The sequence below is a fragment of the Phalaenopsis equestris genome, unplaced genomic scaffold, assembly GCF_001263595.1.
Source record: "Phalaenopsis equestris unplaced genomic scaffold, ASM126359v1 Scaffold000372, whole genome shotgun sequence".
NCBI lineage: Eukaryota > Viridiplantae > Streptophyta > Magnoliopsida > Asparagales > Orchidaceae > Phalaenopsis > Phalaenopsis equestris.
This window is the reverse complement of record NW_018164814.1, coordinates 895,997-906,021: the sequence shown is the minus strand read 5'-3', so window position 1 is coordinate 906,021 and position 10,025 is coordinate 895,997. Positions and strand designations below refer to the sequence as shown.

General features: G+C 33.4%; 1 protein-coding gene across 1 annotated transcript in view; it reads right to left on the bottom strand.

Moving 5' to 3' along the window:
- Window positions 1-376: 376 nt before the first annotated feature.
- LOC110026424 (COP9 signalosome complex subunit 2) overlaps window positions 377-10,025 on the bottom strand; it is a 30,118-nt gene continuing 20,469 nt past the window's right edge. Inside the window, exons 4-12 of the mRNA XM_020727354.1 lie at window positions 5,387-5,627; window positions 5,187-5,261; window positions 4,964-5,098; window positions 2,000-2,187; window positions 1,851-1,919; window positions 1,410-1,500; window positions 1,167-1,301; window positions 707-819; window positions 377-622 (exon numbers count right to left, since the gene is read on the bottom strand). Coding sequence (XP_020583013.1) covers window positions 532-622; window positions 707-819; window positions 1,167-1,301; window positions 1,410-1,500; window positions 1,851-1,919; window positions 2,000-2,187; window positions 4,964-5,098; window positions 5,187-5,261; window positions 5,387-5,627 — 1,138 coding nt within the window. The 3' untranslated portion in view covers window positions 377-531. The remainder of the gene's footprint in view (window positions 623-706; window positions 820-1,166; window positions 1,302-1,409; window positions 1,501-1,850; window positions 1,920-1,999; window positions 2,188-4,963; window positions 5,099-5,186; window positions 5,262-5,386; window positions 5,628-10,025) is intronic.

Genomic DNA, 10,025 nt, shown 5'->3' with positions numbered 1-10,025 from the left:
CACCACAATTCCAATGTATTTACATATCTAATACCCAAACTTTAATTTTTACATCCAAAATACTTTATTTATAAATAAAAAATGTATTTCACATTTTAAAATTATATAGTTATAGTGATATTTTTTTTACGCGATATAAAAGATTCGAATGTTATAAGTGTAAAAATCGAAGTCTAAATGATAGATACATAAATACATAGGAATTGTGCGGTATGTACGTAAACAATTATTAAACTACACTTATGAGTAGTATTTTCTAAATTTCAAAATAAAAGATACAAGTAATTGTACAAAGGGAAAAAAATGTAGTTAATGATATATAAAGATAATTAAAAAAAAAAATTAAGAAAAACTTGGCCAAATTGAAATTTTGGCCAAAGTTTCAAAAATAAAAGCAGATGTAACAAAATTTTTATTTTTTGTGAGCTGGGCAGATGTACTACACATGCAGAGGAAAATTCACACTCAAGAAACAACAATTCTCACCTCAAGTCAAAAGAAGAGGAAGAGGAGGAAGTGGGTCATGGATTCTCAACCAACTCTATTGGAAATAGTCTTGTACAAAGACCTGAGCTGAGTGTTCCACTTGTCTACAGCTGCATATTTTTTCATTCCCTTTGATCTGCCGGAAAGACAAACAAATTAAGCCAGCGAGTGATGGAAAAAAAAAAGAATGACTATTGGTAGAGAATGATCGACGGAGAACCTGTCGCTCCGCTCCAGAAGCCGATTGACCTGATCAATGTGGCCTTGGATACGATTGTCCAGAATTAAGGATACCAATAGCTGCTCGACGTCTTTCTCCGGCACGTTGAGCTCCTAAGACAAATTGACACACACACATATACTCTTGGGGGCATTTAAATATATTGCACACGATTCTCATGTATCAAACTTCTATAGTTTCATCAAATCTTTAAATTCACATAAAAAATAGCACTATTATCACTTTTTAAAAGTTGAATGCATATTTTTTATGTATATATTTAAAGCACAAGAGTGCGATGCATGTAAATGTGAAAATTTTGGTGTGAAATATGTAAATAAATAGGAATTGTGTGCTAGGTAAGTAAATTTCTAATAAATGGTATCATGGCAAAAATCATGGTGAAAATCATAGATGAGCAAAATCAAATGGAGGAAGATTTAGAGTTGAGTATGATTACCTTCGAGATGAAAGGAATTCGAATCCGCGTATACGGCTTAATAAGCTTGAGCAAAACTTGGGTCCTGATCTTCTTTAAGAGATCCTCGATGTAATTTCGGATGAAAGGATCGTCCATAATCGTTTTCCTGTTGCTCTGTGGAACCAATATCACAGAAGTAAAACCATATTAGTCACATTTAAGAATCCAGTTAGACTATATTTTGGCAAAGTGAAGCCATTAAACAAAGAAGAAGAAATCGACCTTCAAGATTTTTTCAAATTCAAATATTTCGTTTCTCTGATACGCAGCTATCAGATTTGTCATTGCTAAGATTTCAGGGTCGTTTTTATATCTACAAAAAATGTAGATGTTGGTGTAAAAAAATGAAGAAATAATAGCATTTTTTGAAAGGCAAGACTTAAGAGTCTGTTTGGGACTGCTCGTCTACTTCGAGTTTCAAACCGCCATGACAATTCTATTTAGGGAACTTCTTTCTTGCTGCTTTCAAGAAATTTTTCAGCCTAGCTTATTAAAATGCAGGCGGCTGTAGGAAAGCTGTTGTTTGATTTCTTAAAAATATTATATAATTATAATTTTTATTGCAGCTTCTAAAATTTTTTTTTTCCATAACAGCTTTACAACCATTTTTATAAAAAAATTGCGGCCACCCCAAACAGACTTTTATTAAAGAAATTAACTCACGGTTTTGCTTCTTGTCCATCGAATGGGTTCACCTCAGATTCCATTAGCATATTGGCCAAAACAAGATATCTGAAATTAGGAAAGCCGGTGTAAACAAGTGCTAAATAATAAGAAAATTTTGAAGGGATTTTCCTGAAACTCAAACAGACTTGAGACACTGAATGCGCCTATGATTTCCGGCTTCATCATAGTTCTTGAATGCTTCGAAGAAGTCAGTAGCAGCATCGGCCCACTGACGCTCAGCCATGTGCATTTTCCCACCACATTCATGGATTATTCCCATAATTCGTGGATGAGGTATCGCTGATTTGATTGATAGGGCTTTTTGATATAATTGCTGCATAAATCATGTGTTAAATAGTTCAATATTTTGCAAGTTTGCAAGAAAAGCTGCTGAATTAGAAATCCAGGGGAAAATAGAACCAGTTTCAAGGCTAAATTTAGTAAAAAAGTACAAGCTCGAGGAGTAGAATTCACTTGTTCAAAATTTCATTTACCAAAGCTTTTAAACTGGAAAAATATATATAACTACTTTGAAAATCAATTTTAATAATTATAAAAGAATCTAGCTTAAAAAATTCTGAGATGATTCAAAATTAAAGTTAAATAGTATTGGTAGGAGGTTTTGAACTAGACCTCTTAGAAGCATTGCGAACAGCTTACAAATAGACCAACAGCATATTAGTTTGTCAATATATATTACTCTAAATATTTATAAATATATGATATTTTAAGTAGGCTTGAATCCAATTTCAAGTGAGGCAACATAAACTAAAATCAACTTCAAAGTGATAACCAGGCTCAAAAGACAACTTGAACTGGTCCTAAGTTGATTTCTAATTGAATAAAACTGATTGCAGGTTTGGGTTCTTACCAGTATATATTGGTTGCACGTAGATCATGATGATATTTCAAGTCATATTTATTGAGCTTCAATCAAGCAACATCAGTCATTTCTTAGGGCAAAGTTTATTAATTGTTTTTAAAAAAAACTTACAAATGTTAAATGAAAAAAGTAGCTAAAGAAAGGTGAAGGCTCATCAAACTATGTCATGAAATTAATAAAAAAAACCAAATTTCTTGCAATAGCAAGTCTTTATCCTACTAAGTGAGGTTGACTACATGAATCCTTTTTCTCCATTTTGTCATATTGAGTGTCATATTTTCATGTAATTCTAAAAGATTAAGACAATTTTTTATACAATATGCCAAGTCTTTTTAGGCCTACCTTTGACTTTCTTAACATAAGTCGAATCTAAACATCTACTCTCCTAACTGGATCATCAGATGGTTGGCGCTTAATGAGACCAAACCATCTAAGAAAACTCTATCTAATCTTGTCCGCCACTGGAGCTAAACTGACCCTATCACAAATATATTCATATCACATTACCGACCCTATCACAAATATATTCATATCACATTTTGTTTTTAAGTGCCAAGCCACTCATCCACCTAAGCCTTCTCATCTCAGCAACACTTAAACTTTATTTTATGTTTCTCTTTTAAAGACCAATATCATGCATCATAGAGCATTGCAAGTCTCACCATTATCTTATAAAATTCTTCTTCAAGTCTAAGCAGAATTTTTCTATCACACAATATGTCTGATGCATTCCTCCACTTGAATAATACTTATAACATCCTCATCTATAGCACCATCACTTTGAACAATAGACCTGAGATATATAAAACGTTCACACCTTTTTCACACCTTTACACCTTTTAATGATTTGATCACCCATAGTTACAACTCAACCACTAGACTACTAAGGGTCTGTTTGGGACACCTACAGCTATTTGAAAAAACAATTGTAAAGCTGCTGAAGAAAAATTGATTGTTCAAAAAGCTGCAGTAGCTATTACAATTTTTTTTTTAAAAGTCGGACCGCAATTTTCTAGCAACCACTATAGGTCGTAAAGTCTGACGAGAAAACATAGTGTTCCGCTGCAGCTTTTTGAGAACGCAAACAAAACGGAATTTTGTCAAACAGAAAAAACTGCGGTGCAGCACCGCACCACCACCGAAAGCATACCCTAAAATTACATTCCATGTATTCAGTTTTAAATATACTCAAACAAAGGCTTTTAGACTCCAATGTGGACCTCCAAAATTTAAGTTTTTTCCAAAACACTTTTTATAGTATCATCAGGGAAAAACACACACCAAGGTATATCCTCCTACAAATGTCCAGTAAAAGCATCCATAACTAAAGCAAAAAGATACGGGCTTAAAACAATCCAAGATGTAATACAACTGAAATAGGAAAACTTTGTCAGCCCTCCTGTTCGAACACAAGCAACAGCTCTAGTATACATATCTTTCATGACTTGAATATAAATCATCTCAACACCATTCCTCTCTAGAACTCTCCAAAGGACTTCTTTTGGATTCTTACTATAATTTTTTTTCTAAATCAATAAAAATTATAAGTAGACCCCTTACTCTCTTTGTACTTCTCCATCAAACCTCTCAATAAATGTATAGCTTCCGTGATAGAGTGGCCGGCAAAAATGCAAACGGATTATGAGAAATCTTTGTATCATGTCTTAACCTATGTTAAATTATCATCTCTCATAATTTTGAAGTAAGACAAATCAACTTAATTCCTCTATAATTTGCAAACTCCTATGCATCCCCTTTATTCTTAAAAAATGGGAACAAAAATACTCATCCTCCATTCCCTAAGCATTTTTTTAGTTTTTAAAATAATATTTAGAGTTTAATAAGCCAAGTAACTCCCAAATCTCCTAAATATTTCCACACTTCAATTGAGATATCATCAGTGCCTACTGAATTTTCACCCATGATTATCTTTAAAGCCTCGTCAACTTCTTTTTTTACTAATGTGACGATTAAAAAAAATTTATTATTATTAACGATATTAAGATCACTAAGATCGATCTTATTTCTTGTAGCATGAAATAAAAAAAAAATAAGCTTCACTGCAGATTCTTGGATCCAAAAGATTAAAACAAAAGAAAGAATTATTTTCTTATTTTTTTTATGTTAAATGGCATGGAAAAAGTAAATAAGTCAACCACATGAATAGTAAAATGACACAAATGAAGCAAACATAAAATTAGACCCCAAAAAAATTACAAAAACGCACCTTCAATTTCTTGTTGTTCTTTGTTTCAGTATACATTTGGATCTCAATAGCATACACCTCCAATAGTTGGGTACCCTTTTTATGATCATCAGTGCCATCTTCTCTTTGACAAGATTTGTGGAGTTCTTTGAGTATCTACAAGTATGAAAGAAAGTATCGACTGTACCCGCTCACTTCTTACTGGATAGAAATTAAAGATTACCAATTTTTAGTTACAGCATACCTTGTTCATTTTACCATATTCGCCAACATCAAACCAAATTTTGCAAAGTTTCAAATTGGTTTTAAACCACAACCTCTGCAAAAAAAAACAGGTGTGCAATTTCAACAAACATCAAGGGAGGAAAAAGGACGAGAAAAGTTGGGGCAGACGGATAGACTATTGTGCTAATGCAATAGGTAATATTGGCAAAGATGTCTGGCCTCATTCTTCGCCTCTTCGAGTGCCTTCAGTGTCGTCTGGTAAAACTCCTGCAGAAGACCAAAATTCTGACTAGCTGGTCCAGAGACAAAATCCATGATGTTGTTAATACATTTTTCACTGTAGTTGCGTGTAACAGCTGATTTGATATATGTTAGCATTTCCCTATAGGATTCCATCATCTCCTTATACTTCCCAAGTCGATAATAAAGCTTAACAGTCTGTTTTAGAGCTTTGAATCCCCTAATTATTAAGAAAAAAAGCTAAACTTGTAAGGAGCTAAACAAAGAAGAAAAGATCAAAATAGCAGGATCGCAACAGCAATGCAAAAAAACCGTCAATCATGGCCTGTTAAACTACTAGTTACCAATTCAAGTATAAATGCATGCATGCTCTTTAATAATAAACTATTGCATGAAAATTTTTTATGAGAGAAAAATGATTTGAATTTAATAAATTATATAAATTATATAAATTATATAACACGGCCAAGTAAAGATAGGTCCAAATTACAATATCATTGAGAAAACATGTATGTTCACGTGAACCCTGAGGAGAAATATCCTAAAACACAAAGAATGACAAATAGTTGCAGCTCATGGCCTTAAGAATATTAAGAAAATAGCTATTATTTAGCAGGCAGCGCATAAAGTTCTCATACGAAGCAATACTGTAAAGTAATGACCAGTAAGAAATAATGAAAATTGGACATCATCAGGCTCTGAGAAAAAATCCCAGTAAGCTCATATAAAAAGTATCAAAGTATACTCCATCTCAGAAAAAGTATGCATACTCCATTTCAGAAGCTATATGACAGTATATTTGAGTTCAAACATTAAAAATAAGACAAGCAGAACTAGCTGACTAGAATAATAAAAAGTTTTACATTTATTAAGAAATTAATGCATGGCTAAGACAGCGATAAAATATTTGAAAATTTTTCTGTCTAACAGAATGAAGCTTTTTGCTTGTAAAGTTAGATTGATCACCAAAGATCCATATCCTCCAACAAGATAATAACAGATTAACAGCTAGAAGCAAGAAATTTGTGTCATGTCTCCACACTTTGAACAAAAACAAAGAAATTTAGCTCTTTGGAAGTGTATGCTTTTTGCTGATGATATTCTTCTCGTGGATAAAACGAGAGAAAAAGCCCAGGAAAAACTTGAATTATGGAGGTCTACATTGGAGTCTAAAGGCCTTCGTTTAAGTAGAACTAAAACTGAATACATGGAATGTAATTTTAGTAGTAATAGCTCTAGTGACAGAAGTGTGACTTTGGGTGATCAAATTATTAAAAGGTGTGAACGATTTAGATATCTTGGGTCCGTTGTCCAAAGCGATGGTGATATAGATGGGGATGTTAATAGTAGAATTCAAGTTGGTTGGTTGAAGTGGAGGAATGCGCTTGGCCTTTTGTGTGATAGAAAAGTACCGCTAAGACTGAAAGGAAAATTTTATAAGATGGTGGTGAGACCTGCAATGCTCTATGGCGCTGAATGTTGGCCTTTAAAAGAGAAGCATAATAATAAGTTAAGTGTTGCCGAGATGAGAATGATTAGGTGGATGAGTGGCTTTACACTTAGAGACAAAATGAGAAATGAATATATTCGTGATAGGGTTGGTGTAGCTCCTGTGACAGACAAAATTAGAGAAAGTCATCTTAGATGGTTTCCGTTGACCATCTGATGATCTGATTAGGAGAGTAGATGTTTTAGATTCGACTTGTGTTAAGAAAGGCAGAGGTAGATCTAGGAAGACTTGGGCTTACTGTATTAAAAATGATCTTAATTTACTAGAACTAAATGAAAATATGACACTAAATAGGACGCAATGGAGAAAAAGGATTCATGTAGCCGACCCCACGTAGTGGGATTAATGCTTTGTTGTTGTTGTTGTTGGAACAGCCACTTATCTAGAACAAGTCTAGAATCAAAGTGAGAACTAGCTTGGGCGTGACACACATTGATTGGCTTGTCTTGCTCGGTTCAAGGGATTAAACATTTCAAGTCGCATGCCTCAATTAGCAAAACTAAGGGGCAACTTCTCTCTATTCTGTTGCAAGTCAGGGAGCCAACCATAGAACAAATTTTATCTGACCTGTGCAAAATAAAAAATTGAACATTTTGATAATTAGCCACCTCAATTCTTACCATCTTTCCACGCCATACTCCACCAGAACAAAAAACTTATTCAATAATCACATCTGCTGCACTTTTTCACTGCTTTGATCATGAGATTTGAGCGCCTCCTCGTTGAAAATTATACAGCACTGCCAGATGGCAGCAAACATAAACAAACAGTAACGCATTCTAACAACAGAAATTTCCTGCAAACTATCTGTCGCCTACCTGTCTAAACTCTTTAGCAAATTCTACTTGGATGGCAATGGCAGCCTTATAGGTTTTTTTTCCTGCATTTTTTTCCTCAGATTTTGTAATAGAACGTTATGGTTTTGCATTTTAGGTTTTCACATTTTGTTCATCAACATATGCTACTTATTTATGGCAGCTAAAATAGTTATTTATTTAATAGTTCATTTGATTATAATAATATTTCTAAGCTCAATAGGCTCTATAAAGCTGGTTCAATTGGCTGGCAAAGTTCTCGATAATTTTTTTGTTAACAGGCTAATAAAGCTTGATTGGTTACCTGACAAGTCAAGCTCAAAGCAAACTACCCTAAATTTAAATGAAGAGAGCTTGAGAACTATCAAAAATACTTGATTCGAGCTCGAGTTTAGTGTCATTTGGGGAGAAAACACCCGGGAAGAGCTTTCTCCGACTGTTTGGGGCGGGCGACACGCTTGCGACATAGAGAGTCACAGGACAGATTCACGGCACCAACCTCCTCGCTCGATCAGCGGCAGGCTGCGTTCCACAATTTTGTTATATTTTCTTTCCATTTTTGCTCATCTATTATTTAGAATATATCCAATTTGATAAACAATCATTTACGACAACAATGTTCTTGTTTTTGACCTCTCTGTGAGGCTGTGTTTGCTTTCTCAGACTGGTCTTTGATTTTTTTCACTCACAACTAGAAAGGAGCTTGAAACCCATATTTCTCTCTCATTATCTCTCTATGAGTGAGCTTACTTTTCTCTCTATGGTTATCGTTTGGCTTTTTGTGAGCTTACTTTTGCTTCAGTTTCGGGTCATTTTGCATTTGATAGTGTTATGAGATGTTGTATATGAGATTTTAGAGTTTTGAGTTGTTCTATCTCCTTAATATTAATTGCTTGTTTTGTTGAAACTTTGATATTGCCTGGAATACTCAGTTGCAAAGCTTATGTTCGAACTTGATCGTTTCTTGATTTTCTTTTTCTTCTTGAAATTTTGTGATTATGGTATGATATTCTTATACCTTTAAGGAGCATTTGTTTATGAACAATTATGTGGTATGTCCGAAATTTCTAGTTTTGTGGTCATGGTGTGATCGTATTTGTGTAGCTTTGTGATCACAGTATGGCTCATGTTTTTTCTTTCTATTGTTGCTCCATTAGCTTACTGCTCACTCCTCTAAGTTGAATCGTAACTATTATTTAGTTGTTAGATATGTGAAAAAATCAAAATTATGTGGAGGAAAATGAAAATTGTTGTTTATAAACTCTCATTGAATTATTGCATTGAAGTGTTAGATATGTATATACATCTGATTTATGTGATATGAGCAAATATTTCTTGTGTGGCTTTTAATATTGTTTTACAATATCAAGCATAAATTTGTTATTTTGGAGTCAGTTATGTCAAGCCATTAGAGTTGTGTGGAATGTTTGAGATTTTAGATACTGGGGCTCTCAATATTGTTACAATATCAATCAATTTTGTGCTATTTAGTTGTTAGATATGTAAATACATTAGAATTATGTGGTATTTAAGCTCTCCAAAATTTCTCACAATACTATGTAGTACTATGACATTTATGTATTAGATATGTAAATACATAAGAATTATGTGGTATGGCCGAAATTTTTTGTTCAAGCCCTCCAAATTTTCTTACAATAATATGCAGTACAATGGCATTTAGGTGTTAGATATTTAAATACATCATAATTGTGTGGTATGCTCGAAATTTCTGTTAAAGCTCTCCATATTTATATAAGGGTAATACAGTCTTTTTTTGTTATTATGTATATGTTAATTTTAAAATGATTAACTTGCATATGTCATATATATAAGAACAATACAATCTTAATTTCAAAAACAGTTGCAATACAGCTGATGCGTAATTGAATTAATCAAGACACACAATTTCACCAAAAGCAACTTTCTTGCAGTAGTTTCTTTTACGGCTGTTGTACAGTTGTTTCTTCAAAAAGTTGCAGATGCCTGTTGACCTCACTTTTGGTTGAGGTCTAGAAAACTTCTTTAGTAGCCTAGGTCTAGCCATAAGACTTTCCTATTGACTAGTCTTAGAAAATTAGAAGAGGTACCCCACCATTAGAAATTCAAAACTCTTCTTTTTACTCAGCTTGAAATTCCACATATTGATCTTAACCTCTAGCATTTAGTAGGTAAGATCATTATAAGAGAATTCAAGAAAAGTCCCTATAGGATTACTTGACTTTAGGATCGACCATGGGTGTTGACTTGGAACTAGGATACACCATATCTTCACAATATATTAATCCATGGTTCA